The 20,709-nt window shown below is 43.1% G+C and overlaps 1 protein-coding gene across 3 annotated transcripts in view; it reads right to left on the reverse strand.

The window, feature by feature from the left end:
- LOC139406550 (single-stranded DNA-binding protein 3-like) overlaps positions 1–20,709 on the reverse strand; it is a 134,085-nt gene that overhangs the window by 103,947 nt on the left and 9,429 nt on the right. For all 3 annotated transcript variants that reach the window (XM_071149250.1, XM_071149251.1, XM_071149252.1), the window contains exon 2: positions 8,762–8,834. In XM_071149250.1, the coding sequence (XP_071005351.1) occupies positions 8,762–8,834 (73 nt within the window). The remainder of the gene's footprint in view (positions 1–8,761; positions 8,835–20,709) is intronic.

The raw sequence follows: 20,709 nt of genomic DNA on the forward strand, positions 1-20,709 counted from the left end.
CAAACAACAATGAAAAAGGTTGGCTATATTTCCCTATATGCACATCAACAAGATCAACGTCTAATGCTAGCCAGAGCAAGAGGAGCTCAAATCTAACAAAGGAACATTAGATAAACCCTCTCAAACTTTTTCAGCTATACTGAACAAAAATATATTAAGCGCAACATGCAACCATTTCAAAGATTTTACTAAGCTACAGTTAAGGAAATCAGTCAATTGAAATACATTCATTAGGCCCTAATTTATGGATTTCACATGACTGGGCAGGGGCGCACTGGGGAGTCAGGCCCAGCCAATCAAAATTAGTTTTTCCCTCACAAAAGGACCTTAGAGACAGAAAGTAGTTTCATTTCAAGCTAAAGTGTACTGTTAGCTTGCTAACGTTAGCTGGCTGGCTCCCTAGCTAATGTTAAGTGTATGACATTATTCGTATCCCAGAACCGTTTGATTTGCTAGAGCCTAATGTTAGCTAGCTGACATTGAACCTGGTTCGTTGGATCCCAGCAGATTCATGCAGGGTAGTAACGACATGATTTGGCACTATGTTCATTGTTGTTTAACTAGCTAACTAGCTACGTGTGTGATCTTACACATTGTTTACCTAGCTACATGTCTTAAGCTAAAGTGTACAAAGCAAATTGAATATGGCCAGTGTCAGTAAATGTCGGCAAAAAAGAGTAATGAAATTGTTGCCAGCAGAGCTGGTTAGGCTGTTCATGTTATCCAGAGGTAAACAAATCATCGGCCAGAACGCCAAGTGTGTGCTCGGAACACTCCAAGAGCGAAACGAGATGTGTGAGGCTAAAGCTTAAGCGGGTGTAAACTATGCTGAATGGATGTAAACAACAAAGAGCTCTTCACTAGATGCTAAAACATTCAAAGGCCATTTTCTCAAAAGTAAGTTTATAAGTTTATCAACTAAACTTTTATCCAATGTAAAAAAACACAATTTCAAATGTTGCTACACAAGACCAAATCAAGGTTGTGAGTCACAAACATGTAAACAAAATAAGAGAAGAATATGGAAAATGTGAGTACGGAAAATTCACTGGGATTTGTTTTTCAGCTCATGAAACATGGGACCAAGAATGTTTGCCCTTATATTTTTTTCAGTATAGTTAACATAGATATTGCACCGATAAACAATGGGGAATGGCCTGCACGTCCTTCTGTAGCTTGCCTGCCAATGCATGCGTTGTCCCAACCAAGCACCAAAACGAATTGGCTAAAGTTGGCTAGCTTGCTAGCTAGCTACTTCCAGATACAACTGAGAATACCTCACTGACCATGTTACTCGCGCAAGTAGAGCTGGTTAGGCTGCTTACATGTTCTATAGAGCAATCGTGACTATTAACTATTACTTTTTTTGCCTAAGTTTTACTGACACCGGTCATATTATCCATTTTAGAATAAGGCTGTAATGAAGGGCCTCCCGGGTGGCGCAGAGGTCTAAGGCACTCCATCGCAGAGTCTGAGGCATCACTACAGCCCCGGGTTTGATCCCAGGCTGTGTCACAGCCGGCCGTGACCAGGAGACCCATGAGGCAGCGCACAATTGGCCCAGCATCGTCCGGGTTGGGAAGGGTATGGCCGGCCGGGATTTCCTTGTCCCATCGTGCTCTAGCGACTCCTTGTGGCGGGCCAGGCGACAGCAAGCTGACTCTGGTTGCCAGCTCAATGTTTCCTCCGACACACTGGTGCGGCTGGCATCCGTGTGTCAGTGCGGCTTGGCAGGGTCGTGCTACGGAGGACACATGGCTCTCGACCTTTGCCTCTCCCGAGTCCGTAGGGGAGTTGAAGTGATGGGACAAGACTGTAACGACCAATTGGATATCACAAAATCGTGGAGAAAAGGGGGTAAAAGTCTAACTTAACCAAATGTGGAAAAAGTCAAGGGGACTGAACACTTTCTAAATTCATATTTAGTTACGTTACAGACTTATATATTTTTTTTAAATAATGTTTTTTCCCCCTCATCAATCTACACAAAATACCCCATAATGATAAAGGAAAAACATGTATAGACACCTGTCCACAACAGTCACACTCCAAACTCCACTATGGCCAAGACCAAAGAGCTGTCAAAGGACACCAGAAACAAAATTGTAGACCTGCACCAGGCTGGGAAGACTGAATCTGCAATAGGTAAGCAGCTTGGTTTGAAGAAATCAACTGTGGGAGCAATTATTAGGAAATGGAAGACATACAAGACCACTGATAATCTCCCTTGATCTGGGGCTCCACGCAAGATCTCACCCCGTGGGGTCAAAATGATCACAAGAACGGTGAGCAAAAATCCCAGAACCACACGGAGGGACCTAGTGAATGACCTGCAGAGAGCTGGGACCAAAGTAACAAAGCCTACCATCAGTAACACACTACGCCGCCAGGGACTCAAATCCTGCAGTGCCAGACGTGTCCCCCTGCTTAAGCCAGTACATGTCCAGGCCCGTCTGAAGTTTGCTAGAGAGCATTTGGATGATCCAGAAGAAGATTGGGAGAATGTCATATGGTCAGATGAAACCAAAATATAACTTTTTGGTAAAAACTCAACTCGTCGTGTTTGGAGGACAAAGAATTGCATCCAAAGAACACCATACCTACTGTGAAGCATGGGGGTGGAAACATCATGCTTTGGGGCTGTTTTTCTGCAAAGGGACCAGGACGACTGATCCGTGTAAAGGAAAGAATGAATGGGGCCATGTATTGTGAGATTTTTAGTTTAAATCCATCAGCAAGGGCATTGAAGATGAAACGTGGCTGGGTCTTTCAGCATGACAATGATCCCAAACACACCGCCCGGGCAACGAAGGAGTGGCTTCGTAAGAAGCATTTCAAGGTCCTGGAGTGGCCTAGGCAGTCTCCAGATCTCAACCCCATAGAAAATCTTTGGAGGGAGTTGAAAGTCCGTGTTGCCCAGCAACAGCCCCAAAACATCACTGCTCTAGAGGAGATCTGCATGGAGGAATGGGACAAAATACCAGCAACAGTGTGTGAAAACCTTGTGAATACTTACAGAAAACGTTTGACCTCGGTCATTGCCAACAAAGGGTATATAACAAAGTATTGAGATAAACTTTTGTTATTGACCAAATACTTATTTTCCACCATAATTTGCAAATAAATTCATAAAAAATCCTACAATGTGATTTTCTGGATTTTTTTTCCTGATTTTGTCTGTCATAGTTGAAGTGTACCTATGATGAAAATTACAGGCCTCTCTCATCTTTTTAAGTGGGAGAACTTGCACAATTGGTGGCTGACTAAATACTTTTTTGCCCCACTGTATATATTTAACGAGGCAAGTTAAGAACTAATTCATATTTACAATGACAGCCTACCCTAGCCAAACCTGGATGACCCTGGGCCAATTGTGCATCGCCCTATGGGACTCCCAATCATGGCCGGATGTGATACAGCCTGGATTTGAACCAGGGACTGTAGTGATGCTTCTTGCACTGAGATCCCTCATTACCAACATTTCTGAGGATGAAATATTGTCCCTGTGTCCATTGTTTGATGCTGTAGTTTTGGGTTGGTTAACACTTCATGAGGCAAGCAGACATTCCGATCACCAAAACTAGGCCCCAAAGGACTCGTCTGCTGCCTAATGGTTTACGATCGGCGTGAGGTGTCATAAAACCCCCACATCCATCCCTCTCCCCCTCTACGGGAGAGAGAGAGAGCTCTGTAGAGCTGATCCACTGTAACCTGATCTCTTGGATCCTCACAGGAGAGTCATGACACCTGCCTGATGACATCACCAGGCCATAAATTACACCAAAGAAAAATATAAAATGCAACATGTAAAGTGTTGGTCCCATGTTTTATGAGATGAAATAAAATATCCCAGAAATGTTCCATAAGCACATTTGTTTACATCCCTGTTAGTAAGTGTTTCTCCTTTGCCAAGATAATCCAGCCACCTGACAGGTGTGGCATATCAAGAAGCTGACTAAACAGCATAATCATTACACAGAAGCACCTTGTGCTGGCGACAATAAAAGGCCACTGAAATGTGCAGTTGTGTCACAACACAATGCCACAGATGACTCAAGTTTTGAGGGAGCGTGGAATTGGCATGCTGACTGCAGGAACGTCCACCAGAGCTGTTGCCAGATAATTAAATGTTTATTTCTCTACCATAACCCGCCTCCAACGTCATTTTCGAGAATTTGGCAGTACGTCCAAACGGCCTACAAACCGCAGACCACATGTAACCACACCAGCCCAGGATCTCCACATCCGGCTTCTTCACCTGTGGGATCTTCCGAGACCAGCCACCCACACAGCTGATGGGTTTGCGCAACCGAAGAATTTCTGCACAAACCGTCAGAAACCATCTCAGGAAGCTCATCTGCGTGATCGTCATCCTCACCAGGATCTTGACCTGACTGCAGTTCAGCATTGTAACTGACTTCAGTGGGCAAATGCTCACCTTCGATGGCCTCTGGCACACTGGAGAAGTGTGCTCTTCACGGATGAATCCCAGTTTCGACTGAATATGGCAGATGTCAGACAGCCTGTATGGCGTCGTGTGGGCGAGTGGTTTGCAGATGTCAACATTGTGAACAGAGTGCCCCATGGTGGCGGTGGGGTTATAGTATGGACCGGCATTAGCTACAGACAATAAACACAATAGCATTTTATCGATGGCAATTTGAATGCACAGAGATACCGTGGTGAGATCCTGAGGCCCATTGTCATGCCATTCATCTGCCGCCATCACCTCATGTCATTGTAAATAAGAATTTCTTGTATTTGATAAGAGATTAAAAAAAGGCTGCATTGGACCTTTAATCTCTTTGAGCTTGTCCCAGATCTGTAATTCATATTTTAGTCCACTTCTGTGCCTTGTTGGCACTTAGTCAAACCCTGCTGCTGTACTGAAAGGTTTAAGACAGAAGGAGGCAAAAGCATTTGGGCAAGTTAGGTGTTTGATGGATTGATTTCTCAGCATTGTGATTGACTAGACTACTTACTGTATGACGTTCTGTTGTGTTAACCTGGCCAGGTTGTGGCTTGATTTAGCCTTGCAAACACACATAACACCTGAACAGCTACCTTGATATCCACCCTTTTATAATATGACCATTAACCTGAGAGTGACAGATTATTTCAGTTCCATTGAAGGCTGCTCTCTTATAACAGGTCAGTTATGTTTTTATAACACTTCCACATATGGAATTTATGATTAATTGTGAAAGATAACGAGCAACAATTAAGCTTAAAGGGTAGGAACCTTGAGTTTTACTCACCAATGTAAAAACAAACAGTGTGGTCAAAGACTTAGTAAGTAACTTAGTTGTAGTCACGTTCGGGTTACCTATAAGTACAAACAGTTATGTTTTTGGAATATTACATATTTATGAACTTATTTCCCGATATCTTCTAAGCTACTCACAATGCACTATTTGTCAATGTCATATGGAGGATCAATGGAGGATTTTTCACCTTGGCTTAGTTCTAGCGCACTACCTGACGGACATCTGGAATCTATCCATTTAATATTTCCCTGACTCTCCCTCTGCCCGGCGAAGTGCCCGCCTCCCCCTTGCTTTGGTAGCCAACTCAGCATGCACGCTTTTAAAAGTTTTACAATCGGATGGGCCCCAGCGATCAATATCTCTAACTCTTTCAATCTGAGGTTGTGTTGTGTTAGTTGTGTTCTAGCTCATCTCCAGTAGTTGGGCTCTAGCTTGCCGACCATAACGGTGGTAGTTGGCTAAGCTACTAGCTAGTTGACTAAATAGTTAATGTTGGCTGGCTGCTGGCTAAGATGGCTATATGCAGTTAATATTCTTTCATAACTGGTTAGATGGCATTATGTAGTTCCAAAACTTTGGTTTACTTTAATGTAGCTGTAAGCTAGGGGTTGATAGCAACTGGCTAACTCATGCACTGCTAATGTAAGGTTGGCAGGCTGGTAAGCCTAATGTTAGCAGGCTAGTTGGCTAGCAACCTTGCAGGTTGATTTGTAAAAATACATTTATTACGTATTTGCTTGTAAGTTGGTTGAAAATGTAATTGAAACTAGTTGTCATCAGCGCAAACAATTTGAAGTTATACATTTAAAAGTTATTTCTGTTGGAGTTTACATTATAGGGTATAGGCTGGCTTGTCGGGTCCTACATATTACACCACACCCCAGAAAAACCCTTTTCCGACAAGACTTTTAGATTGGTTTTATGTTATAACTCGAAAAATAGAAAAAGTGAGGTGTAACTTTGCATTGGGACTTTTGATGTGTATACTAATGTAAATCCATATGTTACATGTTGTGACGTTTATGCTACCTACACTGTAAGGCTTGAGGGGAAATAAATAAGTATAGCATATTGTGTATAACGTTGTGCCATTGATTCCATGTATTGAGAGTATCTCAAAGAAAATGAGGCCGTTTTAGAAAACCGTCGTCTAATGTTCCTCCTCCTGTGTGGTTGACAAAGGGAAACCCAACTGAGGCTAACAATGTTGTGTCTGTATCTTCCAAATATTTCATGTAGGCCTGGGCCATGCTCCATACATGTACCTCAAAGCATGTTTGAACACAATGACACACAGGTACAGTCATGAACAGTAGTGGAATGCTGTAATACATGATAACAGCTGAACAGATTATAATACAGAGAGGAGAAATGTGGAAATGTGAGCTGGGTGAATCACACCACTGGCATAGTTCTGTGCTTGAACACAGGCCAGAGAGTGTTTTATATTAAATAAATTAGAAACCTCACAACCTTTCATTGCACATGAAAGGGATCACCTTAGCAGGTCCGGGGGTTAAGAACACTATTATTAACTATTATTAAGTGTACCCATTCACCCATCAAACTACACTTATTTAATCTGACTAACACATGGGAGTGTTTAAATTGCCTGACGACTCAAACTGAATTATTCAGCTGCTCTATGATCCCTACATACTTCTGTCGAAGACTGCCATCATTGAAGTTGTTTGCGGTGATCACAAAATTAGGGGTGTTGTTCAAAACAAAAAGTCATCAGCAATTGGATAATTTCTAACCAATCAGAGTATCAAAGCCAATGACACATTTTCTAAAACGCTGCTTTACCTACATGTGTTCTGACTCAAACCATCGGTTTCTGGAACCAATCAGAACAGTTAGAACATGTTTGTTCTAGAAATCGTCAAAGAGGTACTCCGATCCAGACTCGTTGCGGAGTAAAACTAATGTCTGTGGGCTTGGCGTTTCGCAGGAACAAGTAGTCTGGGTAGCCAGGCAAGTGTTTAAGAACAGTTATGAACCAAATGAGCAGAGGCATCAACACCACTCTAGAGGTGTCAAGCTCTCACTGCTGGCTAAATGAATGGTAAAGAATATAGGAGCTAAATAGACTAGTATGAGCATCCAGGGTATCACTGATTAAGGATACTGGAGTTTAATTAAACCTCTTAAGGATCTCAACAGATCGGTGTCCCGACCACGGGACAGTTGAGCTAACGTAGGCTAATGTGATTAGCATGAGGTTGTAAGTAACATAGACATTTCTGATATTGTCAGAAAGCTTACATTCTTGTTAATCTAACTGCATTGTCCAATTTACAGTAGCTATTACAGTGAAAGAATACCATGCTATTGTTTGAGGAGAGTGCACAGTTATGAACTTAAAAAGTTATTAATAAACCAATTAGGCACATTTGGGCAATCTTGATACAAACATTTCAACAGAACAGCAATGGTTCAAGGGATCAGTCTAAAACGTTGCACATACACTGCTGCCATCTATTGGCCAAAATCTAAATTGCACATGGGCTGGAATAATACATTATGGCCTTTCTCTTGCATTTCAAATATGATGGTACAAAACATTTTTTAGTTTTTTTCTTTGTATTATCTTTTACCAGATCTAATGTGTTATATTTGCCTACATTAATTTCACATTTCCACAAACTCCAAAGTGTTTCCTTTCAAATGGTATGAAGAATATGCATATCCGTGCTTCCGGTCCTGAGCTACAGGCAGTTAGATTTGGGTATGTCATTTTAGGGGAAAATGTAAAAAAGAGGTGGATCCTTTTAACCGAGGTTTTAACCTAACTGCTAAAAGTTTCAGAGACACATAGAGAGGTATAAGCAGGGACATTAATTTGTCCTGACCAAGTAACCTGGGAAGGAAAAACTCATGGCCCTACTTATGGCTTCCTGCACAAGATAAGTGGTCAGGAATTTTCCTGGCCCTAGGGAAAGGGAACAGCGGCCACATAATAGAAATATAACGTTTGTCTTTAACATGAATAATATAGTCCACAGTGATTTGTGTATCCACAGCTATAACGGTACGATATTAAGTAAGCTGCTTAAGACGTGGAGGTGTTATATAGAGGGGAAGGCCTGAATACTAGGCCATTATGAGGAAGGATGTCCATTAAGGAAGATGATGCAACACATTCGAAGGGCTTTACCTCACTGACAGTTCAGGGGCTATCAGACTAATAGGGGAAGTGTGTGGCCTAGGTGTTGTTATGGAAAGCAAATAGAATAGTTGCCATTTTGTATTTTGTATTGTCCTAGAAATCTTAAGACTAATACTGCTGTTATTCCTCAGCTTAGTCTTACATTTAAATCATTGTATACAACATTTTGGGATCCGATTACTTGGTGTTACAAAGCAGAGATTACCAAACTGTTCCTCGACCCCAGGGCTACCACTAAATGTAAATTCCATCCCTCGCTATACAACAGAGAAAAATCCCATTCATCCATTCACCTCAAAGTTATTCTAAAGCTGTTTCTTACCTCTGACAGGAAGGTCTGTGCTGATTTCTGTGCACCGACGTGCAGCAAATACTCATACACATATAAAGCTAACCTGTAAAACAAAGAGAAAAGGGTCAGCATTGAGGCTCCATCTCACACCTCCATCCCTCCTTCCCCTCCTCCTCACTCTGGAGAATCTCTCACCCTCCCTCCTGGGGTAGCAGGCAGCCTAACCCACTGGTGCTCAGGTGAAAAATGTGGCTTTACTGGATCTCTCCTTACAGGCCAGTGGAATTAAGCAGGAGAAGGAAGGCTTTGTCACAATCACAAACACAATCGTATTTGAGTTCAGACCTATAGTATGTACACCAGGGATCATCAACTAGATTCAATCACAGCCAATTTTTTTCTTGAGCGGATGGTCGGGGGGCCGGAACATAATTACAAATCATTTATAGACTGCAAATTGACCACAAGAAGCCCAAACAGATACTGTATCCGTTTCTTTTTCTTTGTACTTTTACCCCTTTTTCGTGATATCCAATTGGTAGTTACAGTCTTGTCCCATCGCTGCAACTCCCGGACGGACTAGGGAGAGGCGAAGGTCAAGAACCATGCGTCCTCCGAAACACGACCCTGCCAAGCCGTACTGCTTCTTGACACACTGTTCGCTTAACCCGGACGCCAGCCGCACCAATGTGTTGGAGGGAACACCATCCAGCTGGCGACCGAAGTCAGCTTGCAGGCGCCCCGGGCCCACCACAAGGAGCCGCTAGAGCATGATGGAAGAAAGAAATCCCGGCCGGTCCAAACCCTCCCCTAAACTGGACGATGCTGGGCCAACTGTGCGGCACCTCATGGGTCTCCCGGTCAGGGCCGGCTGTGAAAGCGTATGATCAAACCCGGGTCTGTAATGACGCCTTAAGCACTGCGATGCAGTGCCTTAGACCGCTGTGCCACTCGGGAGGCCATGATAGTGTATAATATTTGGCTGAAACATTTCAAACCTTGCTTACATTTGTATATGATCACGTGTCTCTCTATTATGTGTGGAAATACTTGGGGAACAGATTTACCAAATTAAAATCCATTAGAGCAGATTTCTTGGTGTTTTTACAGTTTATGTCCAAAAATGAAAATTCAACAAAAAATAAAAACATTTTGCTCAGAAAACCCGCGTGCCGCCAGTTAGGGAACCCTGATGCACACAGTATTGACATGTACAGTAAGAACCAGAGACTGTTTCACTATGAGGATAGGCAGAAAAACATTGCTGACTCTAAGGAACATCCATTGGGGCGCTCTAGAAAAAAAACATTTTTTAAACTTTGTGGCATGATGCCACAACTCTGTGGTTTAAGGAGCTCCTTCTTTAACATGAAGGCTGATGAAAACAAGAGGCAAGTAGAGAGAGCCAAGTAAGGCTCGGAGCAACACTATCTGACAAGCCACACTGCCGCATGCATTTTTGTCATTTTTGGTATCCATTACGACTGTCATTTAGCCGCCTGTGCTGGCAATTACTGTGCTCCCAATGCTCCTGGACTAATGCTGAAACCACACTGCTAGGGTGGGGAAACATCCCCTGTTCTCCCCAGCTAGACTGAACAGAGGGGACAACAAGGCAGCTCAGTAACAGTGTGGTTTTAGAGAGGACAGGAACCCCTGTCAGTCTGGTCACATCAGATTACGTCCACTGTAGCAGCAGAGGCTCAGAAACACTTGGGCCTATGATAATGAATTGTGTTGAACCAAGCACCAGGGACATAATTGTCTCGAAGTAATCATTCCTTCGATATGCCTGCTTTTCATGTGGGAGACTTCTCTTCCACCGTCTGCCAAAAACCAGTTCTGACTAACGTTAGACATTAGTTAAAGGGGGACCTATCTTCTTAAAGCTGCAAAATGTCACCTTTTGGGGTACCTGACCAAATGCATCTGTCATTCTCATTGAAAGCAAGTGTAAGAAGTGGTAGATATGTTCTATGTGCACTATTTCTATGCTTCCCATTGTTAAGTTTTGTTTTTGTGTCAGTTTTGTACATTAGCTTCAAACAGCTGAAAATACAATATTTGTTGTTATTGAAAATATATTTCACAGCGGTTTAGATGGTACAATGATTCTCTTCATTACTTGTTTTGTCACAAACTGAAATTAGGTGAACTATTGGAATTCTGGCAAAAGGAAATGGCGGGGCGATTTCTGCATACTGCACCTTAATTTCTCATTGTTACATCAGACATTAATTACACCTTTAAATTCAGTAATCAATTTTAAACAAAAGGTTCTGGAAGCAATGAACGCAATTATGTCTTGAGTGTTTTATCTGCTCGGTCTCTGTTTTATGGTTGTGTATTCTTTACGGTGGAGTGACTGCTTAGAGGAGCGACTTCTTAGAGGGTAGGTCAAAGGTGATGGTCGCCGAACAATGGATTATAGGTAATGGCATGATATACAAATGAATGACGCGATGGAGCAAATTGCTGGCTGGAATATTTTCATACTTATCTGATCTTAGAGACGACTGTCTCACGACACTACTGTTCCTGGTAAAATAAAATGTTTGGTGCTGATTAGTAATCAGGTCTCACCTTCAATTCAAACCAGCCAGCGAGAACTGAGCGCCGGGAGTGTGCTCTGAAATAGCTTAATGCAACCAGTCAAAAATTAGGCACTCCTTTAACTTCTTGGTGACAGGGGGCAGTATTTTCATGTCCGGATCAAATGCATGCCCAAATTCAACTGCCTGCTACTCATCCCCAGAAGATAAGATATGCATATTAGTAGTAGATTTGGATAGAAAACACTCTGAAGTTTCTACTGTTTGAATCATGTCTGTGAGTATAACAGCACTTATGTAGCAGGCGAAACCCAGAGGACAAATCATTCAGATTTGTTTTTGAAGGTCACTCTCTTTCAATGGGTTTTCATTGGGAATCCAGATTTCTAAGGGACCTTCTTGGAGTTCCTACCGCTTCCACTGGATGTCACCAGTCTTTAGAAATTGGTTGAGGTTTTTCCTTTGTGTAATGAAGAAGTAGCCCTGTTCAGAACGAGGGTCACTTGTAGTGTACTGTTAGATAGAGGAGCGTGACCAGAAAGCTAGCTACAGTTTGTTTTCCTCCTGTATTGAACACAGCTCATCCAGTCTTCAATTTTATTGATTATTTGCGTCAAAAAATACCCAAAGTTGTATTACAAAAGTAGTTTGAAAAGTTTTGGCAAAGTTTACAGGTAACCTTTGAGATATTTTGTAGTCACGTTGCGCAAGTTGGAAGCAGTGTTTTTCTGGATCAAACGCGCCAAATAAATTGACATTTTGGATATATATCGACGGAATTATTCGAACATTTGTGATGTTTATGGGACATATTGGAGTGCCAACAAAAGAAGCTTGTCAAAGGTAAGGCATGATTTATATTTTTATTTCTGCGTTTTGTGTCGCACCTGCAGGGTTGAAATATGTTCTCTCTTTGTTTACAGAGGTGCTACCCTCAGATAATAGCATTGTTTGCTTTCGCTGAAAAACCTTTTTGAAATCTGACGTTGGCTGAATTCACAACAAGTGTAGCTTTAATTTGGTATCTTACATGTGTGATTACATGAAAGTTTGATTTTTATAGTAATTTATTTGAATTTGGCGCTCTGCATTTTTACTGGCTTTTGGGCAGGTGGTATGCTAGCGTCCCACATATCCCGGAGAGGTTAACCAGGAAGTACCTGTGCTCTCCCTCTCAGAGTGATAGTGCGGCTGTTTAAACTCTTCTGTTTTCTGGTAAAGACTGGAGGAAGTTGGTGTAAAACAGGGGTGTCAAAGTCAAATGGACGGAGGGCCAAATAAAAAAATCAGCTACAAGACGAGGGCCGGACTGTTCGAATGTTCATTGAAAAATTTTTAAATGACGCATATAGTCTAGTGAACCTAATTGAACCTACTGAAAACCTAATAAATATATTACAATATGATCAGATAAATAAAGCAATATTTTCTTATGGCTCTGTCAGTAATCTTTAATTTTCAACAGACACAAAAGACAAATTTCCTTTATATAAATATCCCCATAACATGAACATTAAATGAAAGAAACCGGTATTCAAGGCACCATCAGTAGACTATATTTTCTATTTTAGCAAAAGTGGGCTAAATTTACTTCAAAGAAAAAACAATAATAGCAATTTTCTATCATCCACTCAACTGAAATATTTTTAAAATATAATTGGATTGAAATACAAAAAAATAAAGTGCAAAAATCTATTAATCAAAAACAACACTTTGTTTAAGGAGAAGTAACATGCAGTGAAAACAAATATTAAATTTTAACTTTTAAACTTGAACTGAGTAAAAACTCTAAATATGTGATTGCACAGTAATGTTCACTTGTTTGAGGTTGAGGGTGATACTTGGTGGTGTCCCATCTTTTCCACAAGTTCATCAATGTTCGGGGTAAGGCTCTGAGCTGAAGAAATCCTCAGAATTGAGTGGAGGTGTTCAGCAGTAAGTCGACTTCTGTGTGATGTTTTGTTCAGGTTCATCAAAGAAAACAGTTGTTCACACAGGTATGTGCTGCCAAACATAGACAACGTTTGAGCAGCCTGGATGCGCAGCTGGGGCATTGTGCCGGGGAGGAAACGGGCGAACTCCGCAGCACCCACTGCCGCATATTTTGCCCTCAGTGCATCATTGCATTGGAGGTCAATCAACTCCATTTGGAGGTTTGGTGGTGAGCTTTCCACGTCAACAGCAAATGGGTTACCGAGCAGTTCCAACCTGCTTTTTTGTGCTTCAAAGTCAGCAAATCGGCGTCGAAAGTCAGCGGCAAGCATACCTATTTTATCAGCCAACTGTGTGCTCGGGAACGCACTGGTAGAGAGCTTCTCTTTCATGGTCTGGCAGCTGGGAAAGTGGCTCAAATTTTCTTTCCGCATCTGCGTCTCCCACAGAGTCAGTTTGGTTTTAAATGCCTTCACTGTACTGTACATATCAGAGATGACACGATCCCGACCCTGCAGCTGCAAGTTTATTGCATTCAGATGACTCGTAATGTCACACAGAAAAGCCATTTCACACAGAAACATTTCGTCTCGGAGTTGTGTTGTGTCTTTCCCTTTGCTGTCCAAGAACAGACAAATCTCCTCACGAAGCTCGAAACATCTTTGAAGCACCTTTCCCTGGCTTAGCCATCGCACCTCTGTGTGATAAGGCAAATCACCATGCTCCGTTTCTAACTCCGTCAGAAATGCCTTGAACTGGCGGTGATTCAAACCTTTGGCTCTGATAAAGTTAACTGTGCGCGTGATGATGCTCATTACATGCTCCATTTTCAAGGCTTTACCGCACAACGCTTCCTGGTGTATGATACAATGATAAGCTGTCAGCTCACCTGTCGCGTTTTCCTCTTGCATCTTTTCCCGTATCTTCGCCACCAGTCCGCTCCTGTGTCCACACATCGCAGGTGCTCCGTCGGTTGTCAAACCCACGAGTTTTTCCCAAGGCAGCTCCATCTCATTTACACATCTTGACACCTCTTCATACAAATCATGCCCCGTAGTTGTGCCATGCATAGGACGTAAAGCCAAAAACTCCTCTGTCACGCTTAGGTTGGAGTCCACTCCGCGGATGAAAATTGACAACTGGGCAATGTCAGAAATGTCGGTGCTCTCATCCACAGCCAAGGAATATGCAATAAAATCTTTTCCCTTTTTCACAAGCTGCTCTTTTAGATTGATGGACAACTGGTCTACTCTCTCGGCAATGGTGTTTCTGCTCAGACTCACATTTAAAAAGAGTTGCCTTTTTTCTGGGCAAACTTCGTCACAAACTTTAATCATGCAGTTTTTGATGAAATCCCCCTCCGTAAATGGCCGGGCTGATTTAGCGATCTCTTCTGCCAAAATAAAACTGGCCTTGACAGTTGCGTCCGCGTGTGTGTCCGCGTGTTTCGTTTCATAATGTCGTCTCAGATTATACTCTTTCAGTACCGCCACACTTTCTCCACACAGAAGACACACAGGTTTTCCAGCTACCTTCGTGAACATATACTCCGACTCCCACCTTGTTTGAAACCCCCGGTTCTCAGTATCCACCTTCCGTTTTGCCATTTTTGATGGGTATCTGAAAGTTAATTTTACTGTGATGCTGACGACTGCTGTGCCAATAAATATTGAAATGAAGCAGCCTACTGCTCGGTGCGTCACCTTTGCATTGTGGGAAATGTAGTATTGGTGCGTGTAAAAGATCTGCGGGCTGCCGGCTTGCTGCGGGCCGGTTCTAATAATAAATCAAGATCATCCCAGGGGCCGTAAAAAACCTTCTTGCGGGCCGGATGTGGCCCGCGGGCCTTGACTCTGACATATGTGGTGTAAAATGTAAGAAGACTACCTCTTGGCTGTGTGTAATACCCAGCGGCATGCGTCGGCTTATATAAGCTGGTCCACGCTGAACTGGATCGAACAGAGATTCCTATGAGTTGATTAAATTTTCATGGCTAGACTGGTGTGATCTGGGGGTTCTATGCCCTGGTGATGGGCACCTGCCCCTTCTCTAATGCATTATTTAAAAACACTCATTCAATCCTGGCTTCGGGGGACACCTTTTGTTGCACTGTCAGAAGCACTGAGTGTAACTCCGCCAAGGGAAGAGGGTTGTGGAGACTCTTCCTGTGCAGGTAGATGAATCAGTGGAGAGGGAAAGAGAGTGCGAGAAACTCTAGGCGTTAAGACTACTGTGTGATGACAAAAGGGCTAACGACCGTAGTGGAAACCACAGGGCCAGACATGACAGGAGACAGAGCTACGACACCAAACACAAGGCATATGGTCATACAAAAGCCTTCTCTGAAACTAGAAACAGCTAGCGCGCACACCATGTCCTGTGACCTCCCAATGGGAACATCTCCATAATAATATATTTACAACCCCTGAGTAACAAGCGTGTTGCTCATTCTTCTCCTGTCTGTCATAGTGTTGTTTCAGGTGCCTAGAAAAGAATCTCAACATCCTAGTTGATTGCTCAGCTGGTCTTATCCACCCCTCTACCCCTCTCACCTAATTCTCTCTGCCCTGCTGTGACACTCCAGGTAAAGAGGTCAGAGGCCACTGAAACCCCATCATCATCGATAATGTTCATACAAATGACATGCTGCAGAAAGATGAGGAAATCAGAGGCCAGCTGACTTCTCTCAGTCAGAGAATGACTATTGAGTAGGTGGTTGAGTTTGGTCCCCTCTGTAGTGACTAAGGGCTCAGACACACCAATAGCGTTCGCTGGACGAGAGTACTTAGCACCTCTTAACGCAATTTGCAATGTGAACCGATTTTACATTTAGAAAAGTGGGTGGTCCCTAAAAACACAGCGTGGTGAACGATCGGCAGACGAACAAGAGATCCAAATATGGTGCGATGTGTGCTAGCCTTAACATTAGAGGCAGGGCCAGGGAGGGAGACAGCAGCCTCCAGCAAGCTCGGAGCTTTGCACTATGTCCACACTTCAAGGGGAGATCTCCCACCTCAACCCAGGAACACACCTGTCCTGACATCTCGCCCCAGGCTCCCAGACTACGCTCCCACTAGACATGAAAGCACCTCCGCCAAGTTTAGCCAGCTAAAGCACAGTCTGTTAGCAAATTAACTTTCCGGTCTTGATTTCAATAATTCAGCAGTGAAAGCATGGCCTTGATTAGATAAGGTACGCAGGAGAAGTGATGGAGAAGGGAGTCGAAGTAAATGCAAGATAGTCATTTCACAAAAGCCTACAGTAATTAAGAGTGTATTGGAAAATGTGGACACAGTTGACAGGAATGGCGCCAGAGAGAATGCCTGCCGTTTTACGGGCTCCAAACCAACTGTCATATTTTGTTAGTTTTTTCGCATTGTTTGTAACTTATTTTGCACATAAAGTTGCCGCTACCATATCTTAAGCGATTACTCGCCTAACAAAACTAACCCCTATCTGAGATTTCTACTGCAGCCCTCATCCTCCATATACCACACCCGTTCTGCAAGTCAAATTCTGTTAAAGGTCCCCAAAGCACACACATTCCTGGGTCGCTCGTCTTTTCAGTTCGCTGCAGACAGCGACTGGAACGAGCTGCAACAAACACTCAAACTGGACAGTTTTATCTAAATCTCTTCATTCAAAGACTCAATCATGGACACTCTGACAGCTGTGGCTGCTTTGTGTGATGTATTGTTGTCTCTACCTTCTTGCCCTTTGTGCTGTTGTCTGTGCCCAATAATGTTTGTACCATGTTTTGTGCTGCTACCATGTTGTTGTCATGTTGTGTTGCTACCATGCTGTGTTGTCATGTGCTGCTGCCTTGCTATGATGTTGTCTAGGTCTCTCTTTATGTAGTGTTGTCTCTCTTGTCGTGATGTGTGTTTTGTCCTATATTTATATATTTTTTATCCCAGCCCCCGTCCCCACAGGATGCCTTTTGGTAGGCCGCCATTGTAAGTAAGAATTTGTTCTTAATTAACTAACTTGCCTGGTTAAATAAAAGGTTAAATAAATCAAATAAAAAACTTTAATGAGTCTGACGCAAAGTATATACTGCTCTCCGGAGACCAGGCCCAAATCCAAGTAATTTGCATGACAAAAAGGCGGAGATACAGAGGGAGAAGATCGGGGTGCCTTGCTAAGATTCATATGCGAGTGAATAAATCACAATTACCATCGGTTCTACTGGCCAATGTTGAATCACAGCTGGTGTGCAATGTCTAATATTAAAGAAGTCTCTAGGAATTGCTCGCTTGAGGTGGAGTACCTCATGATAAGTTGTAGACCACACTATCTACCAAGAGAGTTCTCATCTATATTATTCGTAGTCGTCTATTTACCACCACAAACTGATGCTGGCACTAAGACTGCACTCAACGAGCTGTATAAGACCATAAGCAAACAAGAAAATGTTAATTCAGAAGCGGTGCTCCAAGTGGCTGGGGACTTTAATGCAGGCAAACCTAAATCCGTTTTACCTCATTTCTACCAGCATGTCACATGTACAACCAGAGGAAGAAAAAAATAAAAACAACTCCACACACAGAGATGCATACAAAGCTCTCCCACGCCCTCCATTTGGAAAATCTGACCATAATTCTATCCTCTTGATTCTTGCTTACAAACAAAAACTAAAGCAGGAAGTACCAGTGACTCGCTCAATACGGAAGTGGTCAGATGACGCGGATGCTATAGGACTGTTTTGCTAGCACAGACTGGAATATGTTCAATGATTCATCCAATGGCATTGAGGAGTATACCATCTCAGTCAACGGCTTCATCAATAAGTGCATTGGCGACATTGTCCCCACAGTGACAGTACGTAAACATCCCAACCAGAAGCCTTGTATTACCGGCAACAACTGCGTCGAGCTAAAGGCTAGAGTTGCCGCTTTCAAGGAGCGGGACAATAATCCAGACGCTTGTAAGAAATCCCGCTATGCCCCTTTAGACAAACCATCAATCAGGCAAAGCGTCAATACAGGACTAAGATTGAATCCTACTACACCGGCTCGGATGCTCGTCGGATGTGCCAGGGCTTGCAAACTATTATGGACAAAGGGAAACCCAGCCGCCAGCTGCCCACTGACGCAAGCCTACCAGATGAGCTAAATGCCTTTTAGGCTTGCTTCGAGGCAAGCAGCACTAAAGCATGCATGACAGCACCAGCTGTTCCGGACAACTGTGTGATCACACTCTCCGTAGCCGATGATAGCAGGACCTTAAAAACAGGTCAACATTCACAAGGCTGCTGGGCCAGACAGACAGATTACCAGGGCGTGTACTAAGCACATGCGTGGATCAACTGGCAAGTTTCTTCACTGACATTTTCAACCTCTCCCTGACTGAGTCTGTAATACCCACATTTCAAGCAGACCACCATAGTCCCTGTGCCCAACAAAGCGAAGATAACCTGCCTAAATGACTACCGCCCCGTAGCACTCACGTCGGCAATCAAGTGCTTTGAAAGGCTGGCCATGGCTCACAACACCATCATCCCGAAAACCCGAAACCCACTCCAATTTTAATACCGCCCCAACAGATCCAGAGATGACGCAATCTCAATCCACACTGCCCTTTCCCACCTGGACAAAAGGAACACCTATGTGAGAAAGCTGTTCATTGACTACAGCGCAGCGTTCAACACCATAGTGTTCAACACCAAAGCTCATCACTAAGCTAAGGGCCCTGGGACTAAACACCTCCCTCTGCAACAAGATCTTGGACTTCCTGACGGGCCGCCCCCAGGTGGTAAGCAACAACACATCTGCCACGCTGATCCTCAACACCGAGGCCCCTCAGGGGTGCGTACTTTGTCCCCTCCTGTACTCCCTGTTCACCCACAACTGCGTGGCCAAGCACAACTCCAACACCATTAAGTTCATTAAGTTTGCTGGCAACACAACAGTGGTAGGCCTGATCACTGACAATGATGAGACAGCCTATAGGGAGGTCAGAGGCCAGGACAACAACCTCTCCCTCAATGTGAGCAAGACAAAGGAAATGATTGTGGACTACAGGAAAAGGAAGGCCAAACTGGCCCCCATTAACATCAACAGGGCTGTAGTGAAGTGGGTCAAGAGTTTCAAGTACCTTGGTGTCCACATCACCTACAAACTATCATGGTCCAAACACACCAAAAAAGGTGTGAAGAGGGCACGAAAACACCTTTCCCCACAGGAGACTGAAAATATTTGGCATGGGTACCCAGATCCTCAAAATGTTCTACAGCTGCACCATCAAGAGCATCCTGACCGGTTTCATCACCGCCTGGTATGGCAACTGCTTGGCATCCGACCGTAAGCCGCTACAGAAGGTAGTGCGTACGGCCCAATACATGACTGGGGCCAAGCTTCCTGCCATCCGGGAACTATATACTAGGCGGTGTCAGAGGAAGGACCCACAAAATTGTCAAAGACTCCGGTCATCCAAGTCATAGACTTTTCTCTCTGCTACCACACGGCAAGTCCAAAAGGCTCAACCTCCAAGCTATAAGACTGCTGAACAATTAATCAAATGGCCACCCGGACTATTTACATTGACCCCCCCTTTGTTTTTACACTGCTGCTACTCACTGTTTATTATCTATGCATAGTCACCTTACCCCAACCTACATGTACAAACTACCTTGACTAACCTGTACCCCTGCAAAATGACTCTGTATCGGCACCCCGTGTACATAGTCTCATTATTGTTAAGTGATCTTATTGTGTTACTTAATTTTTTACTTAAATTTATTCAGTAAATATTTTAACTATTTCTTATACTGCATTGTTGGTTATTAAGGGCTTGTAAGTAATACACTGTTGCATTCAGCGCATGTGACAAATACAATTTGATTTGATGTGTAATGACAAGTTTTGTAAGCAAAGGAGGAGGCATTCCCAATATGTTAAGAGTTCCATCCCATAAACAGGTAGCCTAAGAACTAACATTTCCTACATTGGCGGTAATTTTTTTTGCATGGCTTAAATCAGCATGGGTTAATCCACACACACACACATACACACACACACACACACACACACTTAATGGTCTGGATTCCCATTGCCAAAGTCATCTGTTTCTTTACCAGGAGGAGCTAGCCTGCAGCTAAATTGACTCTACAACTATGGACATGCTCTGCTTGAAAGGATGCCATTGTATTCTAACCTGAAAGTCTTCATTTTGGGGCAATTGATACATTAAGATGGTTTTCTTTCCCACAGAATAAAACTAACATAATATAAATAGACAGGGTTTATACATGGAATAAGCAGCTAATAGGTCTTGTTAAGTTAATAATACAGTTACTACTACAGTACACTCTCTATAGGTAATAATTAATTAGCTACATAAAAATAAAAAGGTACATTAAATATATACAAAGTATGTGGACACCCCTTCAAATGAGTGGATTTGGCTATTTCACCCACACCAGCTGCTGACAGGTGTATAAAATTGAGCACACAGACATGCAATCACCATAGACAAACATTGGCAGTAGAATGG

This window comes from Oncorhynchus clarkii, chromosome 4 (assembly GCF_045791955.1).
Source record: "Oncorhynchus clarkii lewisi isolate Uvic-CL-2024 chromosome 4, UVic_Ocla_1.0, whole genome shotgun sequence".
In the NCBI taxonomy this organism is placed as follows: Eukaryota; Metazoa; Chordata; class Actinopteri; order Salmoniformes; family Salmonidae; genus Oncorhynchus; species Oncorhynchus clarkii.